General features: G+C 32.6%; 1 protein-coding gene across 1 annotated transcript in view; it reads left to right on the top strand.

Moving 5' to 3' along the window:
- LOC132555986 (dynein axonemal heavy chain 1-like) overlaps positions 1-18,410 on the top strand; it is a gene marked incomplete at its 5' end in the record, with an annotated part of 79,134 nt that overhangs the window by 56,668 nt on the left and 4,056 nt on the right. The window contains 6 exons of the mRNA XM_060220373.1: positions 73-249; positions 3,983-4,153; positions 5,630-5,760; positions 6,284-6,428; positions 6,628-6,723; positions 7,196-7,318. Of these exons, the coding sequence (XP_060076356.1) occupies positions 73-249; positions 3,983-4,153; positions 5,630-5,760; positions 6,284-6,428; positions 6,628-6,723; positions 7,196-7,318 (843 nt within the window). The remainder of the gene's footprint in view (positions 1-72; positions 250-3,982; positions 4,154-5,629; positions 5,761-6,283; positions 6,429-6,627; positions 6,724-7,195; positions 7,319-18,410) is intronic.

Here is an 18,410-nt window from a genome sequence, read left to right as displayed (position 1 = left end):
TGCAGCAGGATTGCTGAGTCGTTGGATGTTGTCTTATGTTTTTTTCGCTAATAATCACTTATCTGCCAACAGGTGCTTGTGTACACAGCTGGGCACATCAACTACGGAGGTCGTGTTACGGATGATTGGGACAGACGCTGCATGATGACCATTCTTGGTGACTTCTACCGACCCGCTGTCCTGGAGGATGGCCACAAGTTTTCGGAATCAGGGATATATTATCAAATCGACACATCTAACGACCATAATGTAATTACGTGATACATCATTAGTGCATGTGTTTAGTCTAACTACGGGCTACAACTCCCGCCTGACCTCTGGGTGTGGACCCCGTTCGTAGTATGATAGGTCACTCATGCCCATTACACTGGGTGTATCACAGTTAACTTATGGACGTTGGGGCGAGAGATTTGAGTGAATGTTGGTGCTGTTTGGAGTTGGGGCTAGCAATCCAAAAAAGAACACATTTTCGACATAGCATCTACCTGATAATTGGAATGAGGAAATTAAATCAATTAATTAAGCTACCAGATTGAAAATTCTTACAACTAAAAAATCTCATCTCAAAAAGAAAGTGTTATTTCAAAATTCAATGTTTCATATTTAAATTATAAATATATGAGTTGTTGCAAATATTTGTAAAATGTTCAAATTTCTCTACTAAAATTTGCATGTTTTATGTGTATGATAGTAAGTGAAATGTGTTCTTAGTTGAAGCTGTTGTGATTGAGAAAGTTTGCAAACCTATTTAGTCAATCCTGTTGTTGAAAGTCACTGTTAATTTAAACAGTGACTTTAACAGCTACCCAGTATTCATTTAATATACGGATGGTATAATTAAAAGTCTACCCAGCTGTATAATTGGACACCAAGTTTTAATACATTATGAGAAGTTATGTGTTTGCTGTTCTTTACAAGAAACTCTCAGGTCAAATCTATATTTGACTGAAAAGATTTAGAGAAAGATTCATTAATGTTTTACTGGGATAGTTAACTATACCATCATATTTGCTTCTAGTTAGTAAACAGTATACTACAACTGTATCACACTCTCTGTAGGGGTAGATAAAATTCTACCCATGGAAAGTCCATCCTTAAAAACTGTTTGTTGTTAAACCTACTTTATATTTTTCGTTATTTCATTACTGGCAATTCTTTTTTTTTTAATTGTATCAAAAATCAATATTACGAATAATGAAAGTTGATAATTCATGAAAATAATGATTTTATAATTGTTCAAAAACCTTTGCAGTATTTGCCTACACAAAATCTGTTGACTTTCTTTAACCTAATCCTGTTTTTGCATTAATTCTATTTTTAGGAGTAAGGATGAAAATAAAAATTGTTCAAAATATTTTGAAAAAAAAAGTTTGAAAAAATTTTTTTTTTAAAAAATAAAAAAAAAAGATAGAAATTGCTTAATGTATTATATGGTAATTGATTATTTACTTGTGTTAGAAGACACATGTAGTATTTGTGTACATACAAACAGTTTTAAAGGATGTGAGACTTATTTTGGTAACACTAACCTCCTATACTATATACCATTTAAAATTATTATAAATCATTCGCATTTGAAAATTGATCATTTATAATGGTGTTCAGGCCAGTGCCACACATTGGCAGTGATCTGAATGTGATGAAATTTTATTGAAAATTTTCAAAAATGAACAAATCTTCACAAGATCAAAAAAAAAAAAATTTGAAATTTAACTGTTATGTTGCTTGCTGATTTGACGTAACTTATAATGATCTTCAGTCATGTTTAGGCCTTGACTAGAACTCTTGTTTAGTCTTTCATTTACTCCACTCGCACATTTCTCAGTGGCTTTTTTCTGTAGTGACGTTCTGTTCTCTATAAATCTTTTCATTTCTTTATAAACTATTCTATAAGAAAAAAACACTGTTACAGTTCACCTCTTTTCGGGGCTTCCTGTCTTTCTGATTTGCTTTTTTTTACGACAGCACTTTAACCATAAAACACTAGTAAATAACAAGGAAAAATAGCTTGCATGTTAAAATTACTGCTTAGAAAATTTTTAAGATTTTTCTTTCTTTAGAAAAGGTTTCACATGTAGTATTTAAAAAAAAAAATTTTTATTGACTTTATAGATGATATGTTTTATTTCAATTAATCTAGCTTAATTTACCCAGTAGACATATCAGTTATTAACTGGAGAATATTTATAGCTATAAATCAGCTTTCGTATCCGTACCTCTTAAGTTAGACGGAGAATCTTATCACTTCACAAATAGATGTACATAATGGAGAATGGAAGTTAGTTTCACTTTCACTTCTGCATGCATGTGTCTTTATAAAACTATTGTATAAATTTCATATCTTTTTCACAATTTTAGTATTTTCTTATTTGAAAAAATACTATATAAATTAGTGCACTTTTCTGTATAAAGAAAAATAGGCAGAATTGATATTTTAGAAATTTAGTTTCTGTAGAAAAACCACCATGTGTGTATGAAGAGTGTGATTGATGTTGAGGAAGGAAATGAGTGTAACTGAATATAATTGCACAGGTAAACTACGATGAAAAATATTTACTACATGTAAAATTTTATTATACTCAAGAATAAGAGAATGAGAAAATGATATTATTTCTTTGATAAAAGGTATACTTATTTTGGAGTATCTTAAGTTATTTGAATGACTCCTAAAAGTGATATTAACAGACATGACAATAAGTGATTTCCAATTCACTGGTTTTCACTCTTTTGTTACTTTACTAAGGTGACAATATAGGAAGATAGAAATACAAAATCGTATTTACAAACAAACAAAATAGAAATTGTATTTACAAACAAACAAAATAGAAATTGTATTTACAAACAAACAAAATATGGTATTGTATTTACAAACAAACAAAATATGGTATTCTATTTGCAAACAAACAAAATAGGATATTGTATTTACAAACAAACAAAATAGGATATTGTATTTACAAGCATAATATGATATTATATTTACAAACAAACAAAATAGGATATTGTATTTACAAGCATAATATGATATTATATTTACAAACAAACAAAATATGGTATTCTATTTGCAAACAAACAAAATAGGATATTGTATTTACAAACAAACAAAATAGGATATTATATTAACAAACAAACCTTTTTAAATAATTGATTTTAACCTGTTAAAAGAAATAATTAGTAAATCGCTATTGTTTAAAGAATATTGACTTTACTAGAGAGATGTTTCACTGAGAAAGTTATCACAGGAGTGAAGTATTTGTTAGGGTAGCAGGTGCTCTTAGGATTTAAATAGACCTATTCATGTTTGATTTTCATGGCTTTTTTGTTTGAGATTTGATTTTGCTAACACCTTTTAATCAAAGTTTTCGTTTTGACTTCCCTAACCTAACGAACCCTCATGTGTGATTTTATATTACGCCCGTCTGCTAAAGTTTATGTATGTAGTAAGGGAATTGACCAACCATAAGGAGCTTGTCTTCCGTACAGAAAGGAAAGACCAATTTCATCCCTGGTTGTATGATATTCATTACTATGTACATAAACCTAGACATCCCTGAAATATTGTGTGGCTTTTTTAATTCTATTTTTTTTCAATTTTGAAAAAAAAAAGATAAGAATAACAGAAACAAACAACCTTCTTTACTTCCATATTTCAAAATAACTAATTATTGTACTAAAACATGTTAAAAAATCCCCAATGAAGGCAGAGGCCAGAAAATTTAATTAGATTGAGCAGTTTGATTTTTGTCATAAACAGATTTAAATCTATATATATATATTATCAGGTATATACATGTATAAGATACCGACTTTATTTTGAAGGTAGAGTTAATTTGATTTTTATCTTTAAAATATAAGCTCAAATTACAAATGTAATGTTTATGTAATAGTGAGAACTGTTTTTTTGTATAAAATAAAGTGCCTGCTTTAGCTGCTAATGTTGCTAGGTAGCGCTGTGCAATGTCGTCACAAGTTTACTTTTCCACAGGGATACATGGCATACATCAAAAGTCTGCCCATCAATGACAACCCAGAGATGTTCTCGCTCCACGATAACGCAAACATCACGTTCGCAAACAATGAGACAGGAAATTTGTTGGAAGGACTGCTCAAGCTGCAACCTAAAACTGCCAGTGGTGGTGGCAAATCACGTGAGGAGGTAAGGAAAGGGGAAACTTTATAAACGTTTATACTGGAAACGTGATATCTTTATATGTCATAATCTGTGTTATGTTGACAGGGTGTTAGAGTGGGGGGCTAACAATTTATGTTGACAGGGTGTTAGAGTGGGGGGGCTAACAATTCATGTTGACAGGGTGTTAGAGGGGGGGCTAACTATTTATGTTGACAGGGTGTTAGGGGGGGGGGCTGCTGGGCTATCTACTTATGTTGACAGGGTGTTAGGGGGGCTATCTATTTATGTTGACTAGGTGTTTGGGGGGCTATCTATTTATGTTGACTAGGTGTTTGGGGGGCTATCTATTTATGTTGACTAGGTGTTTGGGGGGCTAACAATTCATGTTGACAGGGTGTTAGGGGGGGGCTATCTACTTATGTTGACAGGGTGTTAGGGGGGCTATCTATTTATGTTGACTAGGTGTTTGGGGGGCTATCTATTCATGTTGACAGGGTGTTAGGGGGGGGGCTATCTACTTATGTTGACAGGGTGTTAGGGGGGCTATCTACTTATGTTGACAGGGTGTTAGGGGGGCTATCTATTCATGTTGACTGGGTGTTAGAGGGGGGGGGGCTATCTACTTATGTTGACAGGGTGTTAGAGGGGGGCTATCTACTTATGTTGACAGGGTGTTAGAGGGGGGGCTATCTACTTATGTTGACAGGGTGTTAGAGGGGGGCTATCTACTTATGTTGACAGGGTGTTAGAGGGGGGGGCTATCTACTTATGTTGACAGGGTGTTAGAGGGGGGCTATCTACTGATGTTGACAGGGTGTTAGAGGGGGGGCTATCTACTTATGTTGACAGGGTGTTAGAGGGGGGGCTATCTACTTATGTTGACAGGGTGTTAAGGGGGCTGTCTATTTATGTTGACAGCGTGTTGGGGGGCTATCTTTTTATGTTGACAGGGTGTTATGGGGGCTGTCTATTTATGTTGACAGGTTGTGAGAGGGTGCAGGGTGGGACGATCTATTTATGTTGACATGGGAAACATGACCTTAGTGTACTTTGATATTTGGAATATTACCTGTGTTTTATGTTGACATTGGGAATAAGACTTCTGTTTATGTAAACATGGAATATAACTTGACATGGGGAATATTAACTCTGTTTTTGTTGACATTTGGAATATAACCTCTGATGATGTTGACTGGGAATATCACCTCAGTCTCTTTCTGTTGATGTATGGGGAATGCAACCTTTATTTATTTTTAAAACTATGAACAAATGCTGACTTGGTATTAAACTGATGAATGGGATTAGAATATTTTTATATATAGTTTTATCTGCAATTCTAATTTACGAAATAGATCGAATTCAAAATCATAACTATTTGTTTAATAGAAAAAGAAAAAATCAGGTCTATGGATGATTTAGAAAATGAGAAGAAAATCTGAAGGAAAACTTGTTTGGACTTTATTACAATAAAATTGTTATGCTATGTGACTGTGTACCCAGGTGATGGAGGAGACAGCCAAGAGTATTCAGTCCAAGGTCCCTAAGGTTGTCGACATCAACATGGTGATGGAGAAATATCCAGTTATATACGAACAGTCCATGAACACTGTCATCATCCAGGAAGTCATTAGGTACAATAATCCAGCAGGCAGGGGTCTGATCTCATTGAAAAACAATTTATATTGAATGTGATGACTGTGTTTCCATACATATAAAGTATCTGTCTATTGTAGATAGAAAATAGAGAAAAAGAAAGAAAGCAAAAAAACACAAAATGAACAAAAAAAAAAAAAAAACAAACAAAAAATAACAAACAAAAAAACAAAAGATATGAATGAAATGATGCAAAAAATTGAGAGATGATAAATAAGTAGAATTCAGAAATATTTCTTATCTCAAAAAATGCACAGAAAAATAGCATTCTCAGGTAAAATATTTTTAAGGGGTATTTCAAAACTAGAAAAAATTGATGGCTCTGATCAGAGACGTATATATCACATATGTTTTATATATGTCTCTTCTCTGATCACTGTTTAAAAGGCTTGTTTGCATTTTGTAATCAATTACAGGAAAGACAAGTATATAGATTACTTTGCTTTCCATTCTCTATTACAGAAATTAACCTGATTTCTATTATTCATACAACTTTTACAGGTACAATCGTCTCCTGAGTACCATCCACACAAGTCTGAGGGACATGTTGAAGGCCCTGAAGGGTTTAGTGGTCATGTCTCAGGCCCTTGAGGAGATGGCCAACAGTCTCTACAACAATATGGTACCCACCATGTGGTCAAGCAAGGTCAGTATGCAGTCTTAGAATAGGCAGTGGTCAGTCCTATATTTAACATTTACTTAAGGTAGTATGTCACTCTTACATAAATGTTTGGTGTGTAGCCTTTGCAGTGACATCTATTCTGACTTCACTGATAGTGATATTCCTATCATCCGCTGTTATTGCAGATATTAATTGTGATTAAATCTATTTTCCTCATTTAAAGGCTTACCCGTCCCTGAAACCCCTGGCAGCTTGGGTCATTGATCTTCAGACCAGAATGGTTTTCATTAATGGCTGGATTGAACAAGGAATGCCAAAAGTAAGCACATGTTTCTCTTATCCTCATTTATTGGATATATCCTCTTAACTTTGGGAGAGAATATTAAATATTCCCCTAGCGTCCCGAAAATTAAAGTGGAAAAAAGTAGGTTTTTTTCCCAGATTTCTACAAATGGACAAAGATTTTCTCTATTAATTTTATTTTTGAGGTATTTTTTTTTCTGCAATTTTGTTCCATCCTCAAAAATAAAAAAAAAATGAAAACTCACAAAGATAATGAACTTTACAATAATCAGAAAAGTTGAGATAAGAAATTAATGAATATTTTCATTTTAAACATGACAAAGAAACAAACCAAATAACTGCTCTGCCTGTAAGATGTATATTTGAAGTTCAATTTCTCGGTTGTGGCAATAGTAAAACCTGATTTAAACACCAAGATAATTTTAATTTGTCAGTAATAACATTTTTTGTGGTACTTAATATAATGGGCTGCCTTTTTCCCCACACAGGTATATTGGATTTCCGGATTTTTCTTCCCCCAAGCTTTCCTCACTGGAACTCTTCAGAACTACGCCAGGAAAAGTATTACCTCCATCGATATCATTGCCTTTGATTTCCAGGTGAGTGAATTTGTCTTTGATTTTGTTAGTCATGACAATTGTTATGGTTTTTTTTTTTTTTTTGCATATTCATAAGCTCATGAAAAAATATTGACTGTTGCAATTTCTTGAAAATAATTAATTTTATTACAAATAATTTCAAATCTACTTTCACTGACGAGTCCTAGAAGGTTGAAACAGATGTATTATACACTTCAATTGACTGTTTGGCTCTGCTGTATCTTATTTAAATCTATATTAAAAAGTATTATTTACAAGTGTGTCTTTTGTACAATCATCAACCTTGAAGTAACAGAAAGGTTTTAAGGAGGGAACTGTTTTCTACAATGTTCAAAAATGAATAAAAAATTCTACTTTTCAAACTTGTGCCATAAAATTTGACTGATACAATGATTTCTTTGAAAACTGTTTTACTTGATGAAAGAGTGCTTACGATTGATAGAAATTTGAAAAAAAAAGATAAAAAAAATAAAAAGAAAAGAAAAATACAAAAACTTAATTTTGAAATGGATTGATCTTCTCTTCCTAGAATTACCTCCCTTACCTTACTTTTGCTATGCAAGCTTGGACTGCTAATTCTGTTGACAATTTGAGTTCTGACAAACAAAAAAATTATGTCCCTTGATTTCATAATCTGATATATTTGTTTGTAGATATGTGTTTTCAAATGAAATTAATAGCATTCTAGCATCATTGATTATCAATAACTAATGATTAATGGATTTGAAATAATATTTGAAATTAAAGATAAGCAGTGCTGTAATTTTCCTAAAATAAGCCAAAGGGTCAATAAACAAACGTTTGACTTGGGTCAGGGTTGGACTTATCAAAGGACAAAAGTACAGTGGACCAACACATAAACTCTTACTTAAAGTAAGGGTTGGACTTATCAAAGGACAAAAGTACAGTGGACCAACATATAAACTCTTACTTAAAGTAAGGGTGGGCTTATCAAAGGACATAAGTACATTGGACCAACATATAAACTCTTACTTAAAGTAAGGGTAGGCTTATCAAAGGACAAAAGTACAGTGGACCAACACATAAACTCTTACTTAAAGTAAGGGTGGGCTTATCAAAGGACAAAAGTACAGTGGACCAACATATAAACTCTTACTTAAAGTAAGGGTTGGGCTTATCACAGGACAAAAGTACAGTGGACCAACATATAAACTCTTACTTAAAGTAAGGGTTGGGCTTATCAAAGGACAAAAGTACAGTGGACAAACAAATAAATTCTTACTTAAAGTAAGGGTGGGCTTATCAAAGGACAATAAATACAGTGGACTATCATATAAACTCTTACTTAAAGTAAGGGTGGGCTTATCAAAGGACAATAAATACAGTGGACTATCATATAAACTCTTACTTAAAGTAAGGGTGGGCTTATCAAAAGACAGTGGATCAACATATAAACTCTTACTTAAAGTAAGGGTTGGGCTTATCAAAGGACAATAAATACAGTGGACTATCATATAAACTCTTACTTAAAGTAAGGGTGGGCTTATCAAAGGACAATAAATACAGTGGACTATCATATAAACTCTTACTTTAAGTAAGGGTGGGCTTATCAAAGGACAATAAGCACAGTGGACAAACAAATAAACTCTTACTTAAAGTAAGGGTGGGCTTATCAAAGGACAAAAGTACAGTGGATCAACACATAAATTCTTACTTAAAGTAAGGGTGGGCTTATCAAAGGACATTAAATACAGTGGACTATCATATAAACTCTTACTTAAAGTAAGGGTTGGGCTTATCAAAGGACAAAAGTACAGTGGACAAACAAATAGATTCTTACTTAAAGTAAGGGTGGGCTTATCAAAGGACAATAAATACAGTGGACTATCATATAAACTCTTACTTAAAGTAAGGGTGGGCTTATACAAAGGACAATAAATACAGTGGACTATCATATAAACTCTTACTTAAAGTAAGGGTGGGCTTATCAAAGGACAATAAATACAGTGGACTATCATATAAACTCTTACTTAAAGAAAGGGTTGGCTTATACAAAGGACAATAAGCACAGTGGACAAACAAATAAAATCTTTATTTAAAGTATGGGTGGGCTTATCAAAGGACAATAAGCACAGTGGACAAACAAATAAAATCTTACTTAAAGTAAGGGTTGGCTTACCAAAGGACAATAAATACAGTGGACTATCATATAAACTCTTACTTAAAGTAAGGGTGGGCTTATCAAAGGACAATAAATACAGTGGACTATCATATAAACTCTTACTTAAAGTATGGGTGGGCTTATACAAAGGACAATAAGCACAGTGGACAAACATATAAACTCTGACTTAATGTAAGGGTGGGCTTATCAAAGGACAATAAATACAGTGGACTATCATATTAACTCTTACTTAAAGTAAGGGTGGGCTTATACAAAGGACAATAAGCACAGTGGACAAACAAATAAAATCTTACTTAAAGTAAGGGTTGGCTTACCAAAGGACAATAAATACAGTGGACAAACAAATAAAATCTTTATTTAAATTAAGGATGGGCTTATCAAAGGACAATAAATACAGTGGACTATCATATAAACTCTTACTTAAAGTATGGGTGGGCTTATACCAAGGACAATAAGCACAGTGGACAAACATATAAACTCTGACTTAATGTAAGGGTGGGCTTATCATAGGACAAAAAGCAATGTGGACAATCATATAGATTCTGTCTTAAAGCCATGGTGGGCTTATTGCAAGACAATGCAAAATCTTTGTTATTCTATGGAACAGCAATGAATACCACTAGACTTATTACCAGACACAGGCTTACAGTAGGATAGATATGGTAGCTATACCATAGATCCAGATAAATTATCTCTTTGTAAATCATTATTCAAATCAATTATCTACTCTTCTATAATACCAAATAAATATTTAAATGATTTTAATTTCCAATACATGTTTATTCAAATAGATGCATTTTATTAAAAAAACTGTTGGGTGTTTTTCATTGAAGTTTGGTAATTAAAATGAATCGGTGTATAGTGACACATCTGCTTTCATTATGGCGGATGATGTAGATTTATGGATGGGTGTTCACTTGATAAACTATGAAGCTTTGGAATAATTTGACCTGAGACAAAACACCTATTGATCTAGACAGTTGTAATCATCATTAAGCAGACGACGGAAACAGTATTGACATTTACGCCTTGGTATGTGTATAAGAACAAATATTGATAAACAAAATGGCCTGGATTTTTTATTAAAGGAAATTTTGTTTTTAATTTCATAACACAGAATAAAAATCTTTTTCACAACAAGCCCTGTTTGTATTAAAATGATAAAATAACAGCTATGGACTTGTAAGGAGATCATAGTGTGGTTTTATAGCCAAAGGCAGCTAGACACATCCAGATGGCCTCCAGTAAGTCCGGGCTCACTGACTGACAGAATTATGAATTGTTGGCAGATTAATTGCTGAGAATTATTGGGTATACCACAATCAAACAAAATTTCCTCACATACACACATACTGGTGTTGTTTGTAACTTAGTTTGTAATAACGCTCACTCCAGACTAGATGGTTTTGACATTTCATAAACGATCTGGTAATTAATTAAGGATCAACATTAATTATTTCTAATGTTACTAAGCCAAAAGATGGCTCCCTAAAAGATGGATTGTATGCTATGTAAATTTATTTTCTCCAATTTTAAAGAAATTTGAATTGATAATGCAGTTCAATAAGTGCTTACAGTTTTGCCATATTAGGAGATGATATATAAATTGACTTTGGATTCTTTTTTTTACATTTTTTGCGTTTAGTTGATAAATCAAAGTTATGTAACAGTGATTAAGTCCTCATTATGAAGAACAACTCGTAAATCAGTAGCACGTTTTACAAAAGAATAATATATATGTACACTGTGAACTATATTCAGAAATCCATCCTACAATCATTCATTTCAAAAGAATCGTTTTTAAGAAACCTACATTGAAATTTATTTATGTAAAATTAGCAGTGGTGAAAATTTGCAAGATAGCATTGCTGTCTTATCACCTAGTTTGATTTTTTTTTTTCTTCACATATGTTAATTCAATTTAATTCTAAAAAAAAAAATTTAGAATATTGGAGCAAAATCTCCTTTGAAACTGTAGATAAAAGTCTTTGAGATAATAATCCAGATCTGGGCGGGTCAGGAATAAATTGAATATCCCAACTTTACAGTTCTGAAGAAGATTTCCATGTTATACATTTTTTTTTTCAATTTTGTTGAGATCAGGATTATTGGGAAAGATGTTCATGAAAGAATTCAATGTATTTAGGAGTTCTGTTTCAGTTTTTCTTATATAAAGCAATTTTTTTTTTTATATTATTTGTTCATACTGTCAGTAGCCTTTGCCAAGACTTGTGAGATGAAAAATTTCTAGACCAAGAAGCAATGAATTGAGTATTGATGAATTCAGATATGAAGTAATCGGTTTTAAAGAACTAATCAGTTTAACATTCCAGCTGTTACTCCAATCTATAACTTGTGGTAAAAGAAAATCTATATAAGGTGACGTTTTCTTTTCACTTCACCACGATAGTAATTGACTCGTCAATATCCAGAGATCAACTTAATATAAAGAAAATAACACAATCTATATATCTGAAAAGTCGTTCATTCTGTATATGTTTGATCAATAGAATGAAGTAAAGATGAGAGACAGAGATGTACAGAAGAACAGATCAGCCCGCAACATAAAATCTCCATCTGTCTCAAAAACATGTCTGAATCTCAAATACAGTTAGATATCTCAAAACTATATAGACATCTGTTCAATATGCCAATATTGTCTGATTTTTATGCAATATCTGAATTGCAGTCAAATATCTCAAATACAATGTGATATCTCAAATACAATCTTGAATCTCAAAGAATTCTCAAATACAATGTGATATCTCAAATACAATCTTGTATCTCAAAGATTTCTCAAATACAATGTGATATCTCAAATACAATCTTATATCTCAAATACAATATGATATCTCAAATACGATGTGATATCATATCTCAAATACAATGTGATATCTCAAATACAATCTTGTATCTCAAATACAATGTGATATCTCAAATACAACAATGTGATATCTCAAATACAATTTTGTATCTCAAATACAACAATGTGATATCTCAAATACAATCTTGTATCTCAAATACAATCTTGTATCTCAAATACAATGTGATATCTCAAATACAATCTTGTATCTCAAATACAATCTTGTATCTCAAATGCAATGTGATATCTAAAATACAATGTGATATCTCAAATACAATCTTGTATCTCAAATACAATTTTGTATCTCAAATACAATGTGATATCTCAAATACAATATTGTATCTCAAATACAATATTGTATCTCAAATACAATCTTGTATCTCAAATGCAATGTGATATCTAAAATACAATGTGATATCTCAAATACAATCTTGTATCTCAAATACAATGTGATATCTCAAATACAATGTGATATCTCAAATACAATGTGATATCTCAAATACAATCTTGTATCTCAAATGCAATGTGATATCTCAAATACAATGTGATATCTCAAATACAATGTGATATCTCAAATACAATGTGATATCTCAAATACAATCTTGTATCTCAAATGCAATGTGATATCTAAAATACAATGTGATATCTCAAATACAATCTTGTATCTCAAATACAATGTGATATCTCAAATACAATGTGATATCTCAAATACAATGTGATATCTCAAATACAATCTTGTATCTCAAATGCAACGTGATATCTCAAATACAATGTGATATCTCAAATACAATCTTGAATCTCAAATGCAATGTGATATCATATCTCAAATACAACAATGTGATATCTCAAATACAATCTTGTATCTCAAATACAATGCAATATCTAAAATACAATGCAATATCTAAAATACAATGTGATATCTCAAATACAATGTGATATCTCAAATACAATGTGGTATCTCTAATACAATCTTGTATCTCAAAGAATTCTCAAATACAATGTGATATCTCAAATACAATCTTGTATCTCAAAGATTTCTCAAATACAATGTGATATCTCAAATACAATCTTATATCTCAAATACAATATGATATCTCAAATACAATCTTGTATCTCAAAGAATTCTCAAATACAATGTGATATCTCAAATACAATCTTGTATCTCAAAGAATTCTCAAATACAATGTGATATCTCAAATACAATCTTATATCTCAAATACAATATGATATCTCAAATACAATGTGATATCATATCTCAAATACAATGTGATATCTCAAATACAATCTTGTATCTCAAATACAATGTGATATCTCAAATTTGATGTGATATCTCAAATACAATCTTGTATCTCAAATACAACAATGTGATATCTCAAATACAATCTTGTATCTCAAATACAATCTTGTATCTCAAATACAATGTGATATCTCAAATACAATCTTGTATCTCAAATACAATCTTGTATCTCAAATGCAATGTGATATCTAAAATACAATGTGATATCTCAAATACAATCTTGTATCTCAAATACAATGTGATATCTCAAATACAATGTGATATCTCAAATACAATCTTGTATCTCAAATACAATATTGTATCTCAAATACAATGTGATATCTCAAATACAATCTTGTATCTCAAATACAATCTTGTATCTCAAATGCAATGTGATATCTAAAATACAATGTGATATCTCAAATACAATCTTGTATCTCAAATACAATGTGATATCTCAAATACAATGTGATATCTCAAATACAATCTTGTATCTCAAATACAATCTTGTATCTCAAATGCAATGTGATATCTAAAATACAATGTGATATCTCAAATACAATCTTGTATCTCAAATACAATGTGATATCTCAAATACAATGTGATATCTCAAATACAATCTTGTATCTCAAATGCAATGTGATATCTCAAATATCTCAAATGTATCTCAAATACAATGTGATATCTCAAATACAATGTGATATCTCAAATACAATGTGATATCTCAAATACAATCTTGTATCTCAAATGCAACGTGATATCTCAAATACAATGTGATATCTCAAATACAATCTTGAATCTCAAATGCAATGTGATATCATATCTCAAATACAACAATGTGATATCTCAAATACAATCTTGTATCTCAAATACAATGCAATATCTAAAATACAATGCAATATCTAAAATACAATGTGATATCTCAAATACAATGTGATATCTCAAATACAATGTGGTATCTCTAATACAATGTGATATCTAAAATACAATGTGATATCTCTAATACAATGTGATATCTCTAATACAATGTGATATCTCAAATACAATGTGATATCTCTAATACAATGTGATATCTATAATACAATGTGATATCTATAATACAATGTGATATCTCAAATACAACGTGATATCTATAATACAATGTGATATCTCTAATACAATGTGATATCTCTAATACAATGTGATATCTCAAATATTTCTCAAATGGAATCTGATATCTGATATACAATCTTAAATCTAAGCCGAAATAAGATACCTGAAGATATTTGAAATACCATCATCTTAAACACAATGAAGCACAAATATATAGTTATAACCAAACTTGACAATTAATTTATGCACTACAAATGTAAATTTAGTGTTGATGTTTGTTGGATTAAATTTCTGTATACCTCTGATATTGCCAGTAGTGGACAAATTCAGGTTTTGTTGTGTACATGTAAAATAGATTGAGCTGGATGGTGGCTCTGCCTTATGGCAGCTTTCAATATCATTACAGGTAAACAGCAGTTGTTCATACTGCTCTCAATAATTTGTCTTATTTCAAATCAATCTGTCAATTTCCGTAATTAAATACACCAGATCACATAACATATTGGGGTTGTAGTTGTGGTCACTAATATCGAATTGGAAGCGCTATTAAAGATATTCTTTGTACCATGAAATAAGGAAATTAATGTTTTTTGGTTTGAGTAAATTTTATTTCAGGCTAATACAGTTTATACAACAGCATCTCTGTTGTCACTTGAGGACTGAGAACTTTGTAATCATGGTATGGACATGAAAAGCAATTTCCTTGTACTAAGTTATGAAAGACATATCAGATTTCAAACATTAAACTATCTTAGACATCTATTTTTCTTATTTTCACAATGATTGTCTTGCTATTTGATTGAGAAGATGTGTTTTATGTTGAGCGTCCCTAGTAGTTAAAGACGTAAGTTCAAACTGCACTTGTTTGCTGATCTGTGACATTGAAGATTGTCTTTCTAATAGATGTGCTGCACATTTGACTGAAATATGTGTTGATTTTGTTTCAGATCTCTACAAAAATTTACTTCAACTATTTTCTGATAATATTTTTCTTTGATGATGATCTGGAAATGGGAAGTGGTGGACAGTGTATAGTTGTAGAGGGAGGAGAAATTCTATAATGCATTATAAGGTTATAGACTTTGTACATTACAGTAATTGAAATTGACAGAGCAGAGAGGTTACACCCATTACACCTGATCTGAAATCTTAATCAAACATCAGGAGATGCTCTCTCTAATTGACAATGGGCTTATTATCAGACATAAGCTTACTACTGGATCAATACATTTAAACTTTGTAATGTATATTATATTGTAATTGCAGAAAATTCTATAAACTATTGTAACCATATATAGTATTCTGTCCATGGTTAAGGACAAGGGGCCAAGTATGATTAAGCTTCCTTATTGAAATAGCAATGGAGTTGTAAATTTGTGAGAGTCTGGGGAAGTATACTCCAAGGAAAGGGACAGGCAAGAATAGGAAAGTGTGGAGGGAAGTATACTCCGAGGGAAGGGTCCTGACAAGTATAGGAAAGTATGCAGGGAAGTATACTTCATGGGAAGGGTCCAGGCTAGGATAGGAAAGTTTGCATGGAAGTATACTCCGTGGGAAGGGTCCAGGCCAGGAAAGGAAAGTGTGCAGGGTAGTATACTCCGTGGGAAGGGTCCAGGCCAGGAAAGGAAAGTGTGCAGAGAAGTATACTGCGAGGGAAGGGTTCAGACTTGGATAGGAAAGTGTGCAGGGAAGTATACTCCGAGGGAAGGGTCCAGGCCAGGATAGGAAAGTGTGCAGGGAAGTATACTCATTGGGAATGGTTCAGGCCAGGATTGGAAAGTGTGCAGGGAAGTATACTCTGTGGGAAGGGGCCAGGATAGGAAAGTGCGCAGGGAAGTATACTCCGAGGGAAGGGTTCAGGCAAGTATAGGAAAGTGTGCAGGGAAGTATACTCCCTTGGAAGGGTCCAGGCCAGGATAGGAAAGTGTGCATGGAAGTATACTCCATGGGAAGGGTTCAGGCAAGTATAGGATAGTGTGCAGGGAAGTATACTCCGAGGGAAGGGTTCAGACTTGGATAGGAAAGTGTGCAGGGAAGTATACTCCAATGGAAGGGTCCAGGCCAGGGTAGGAAAGTGTGCTGGGAAGTATACTCCAATGGAATGGTTCAGGCCAGGATTGGAAAGTGTGCAGGGAAGTATACTCTGTGGGAAGGGGCCAGGATAGGAAAGTGCGCAGGGAAGTATACTCTGAGGGAATGGTCCAGGCCAGGATAGGGTAGAGAATAAATACTTGATTATAGGGTTAAGAAGAGTGTAACATAGACAAGGGACAGTAAGATAAGGGGATTAGATGCCCTTGATAAGGGCTGAGTGAAGTATATTTGATAAACAGATCAGGTGAAAGTAGTATTAGTGTCTTAGGGATTACACTTGATAAGGAGCTTCTACTGTTGTACTGGTGATAAGGGGCCAGATTTTATATACAGTAGCAGAACAACCTACATAAGGAGTTACATTGTCGTACCTGTCATAAGGGGCTAGTAATAGGGTCTTGGGATAACCGAAAATAATAGGTCCCGTGGGGGGCCGTAATCAAGATAAATAAATGGGCTTATTCCACAGCAATGGATAGAGTTTATTGGCATTTAGAAAATCAGAAGTGATGTTAGTGGGCTTATTACCAGACATGATCCATTTGTTGGATAGATAATATATATTTCAGAAGGGGTGAATGAGAACACTTGTACCTCAGTTTCCTCTGTTAATGAACTGACTTTTAAACACAAATCAATGTTAATTGCGACGTATCTCTAAATCAAACGCAGTTTTGAGGAATCACATGATGTGTATGTTAGATTTGAAGATTGTGCATTTTTGATAAGAAACCCTTACTGTGTTGACAGAATATTAGATAAAAGCAGGGTGTTTCATCACAAATCATCTTGACTTTTTTCTATGAGTTTAAATCACGCACAATCCATCTCATAGAAACAGCTGTGACGGTAGATATATGATAGATTTATACAACGGCTCACAAATGCTGTAGATATAGATTTCCATTGAAAAGACCACGATTGATGTGCAACATATGTGTGTATTATTAGCCTATAGGGATTGTCCGTTTCTGTGTCGTCAGACGATTGTCGTCATCCTGCGAAATCAATCTCACCTGTGACCACTACAGCGTTAGGCCTTTGTGTCTCAACTGTCATTGTCATGGTTAGATGGACTCTTGGCATTGTAGTGCCTTAAAATCTTGTTTACTACTGATCAACAAACAATTGATTCATTTCTATTGATGATATTTTCCATACTCTCCAAGCTGATAAAACTACACAGAATAGCAAAACATCGTTACATTTCTGCATGTAGATGTGCAGTATACTTTGTAAATTTATAACTGTCAGCCATGTAACCTTTGATCTTGTTTGAAATATCTGTTGATAAGGAGTTACTCTAAAAATAAAGACAAACCAAGGAGTGGGGAAAGAGGGGATGGGTGCAATAATAAAGTTATGAACCAATTAATTATATTCAATCTGAGAAGGTAAACATTTTGTGTGTGTCTTTGGTTTTTTTTTTTTTTTTTGTCGTTTGTGTCTTGTTTGCGACTGCAAAAAAGATTTACTGTGTTATTTTGCCTGGATGTTTTTTTCAATCTTTTAAATGTTTACATGATATATATCTTAACATAGAAATGTTTAAGAAGTGGACATTTCTGTTTTGTTAAAATTTTTATTAGTTTAATCAACATCAGAACAATATTCTGAGATTAACAAAGCTTTCCTT

The sequence above is a fragment of the Ylistrum balloti genome, unplaced genomic scaffold (assembly GCF_031769215.1).
Source record: "Ylistrum balloti isolate Yb309-2 unplaced genomic scaffold, AGI_CSIRO_Ybal_v1 Utg370536, whole genome shotgun sequence".
Taxonomy (NCBI): Eukaryota; Metazoa; Mollusca; class Bivalvia; order Pectinida; family Pectinidae; genus Ylistrum; species Ylistrum balloti.
The sequence above is the reverse complement of the archived record's forward strand: the minus strand, read 5'-3'. Positions and strand labels throughout refer to the sequence as shown.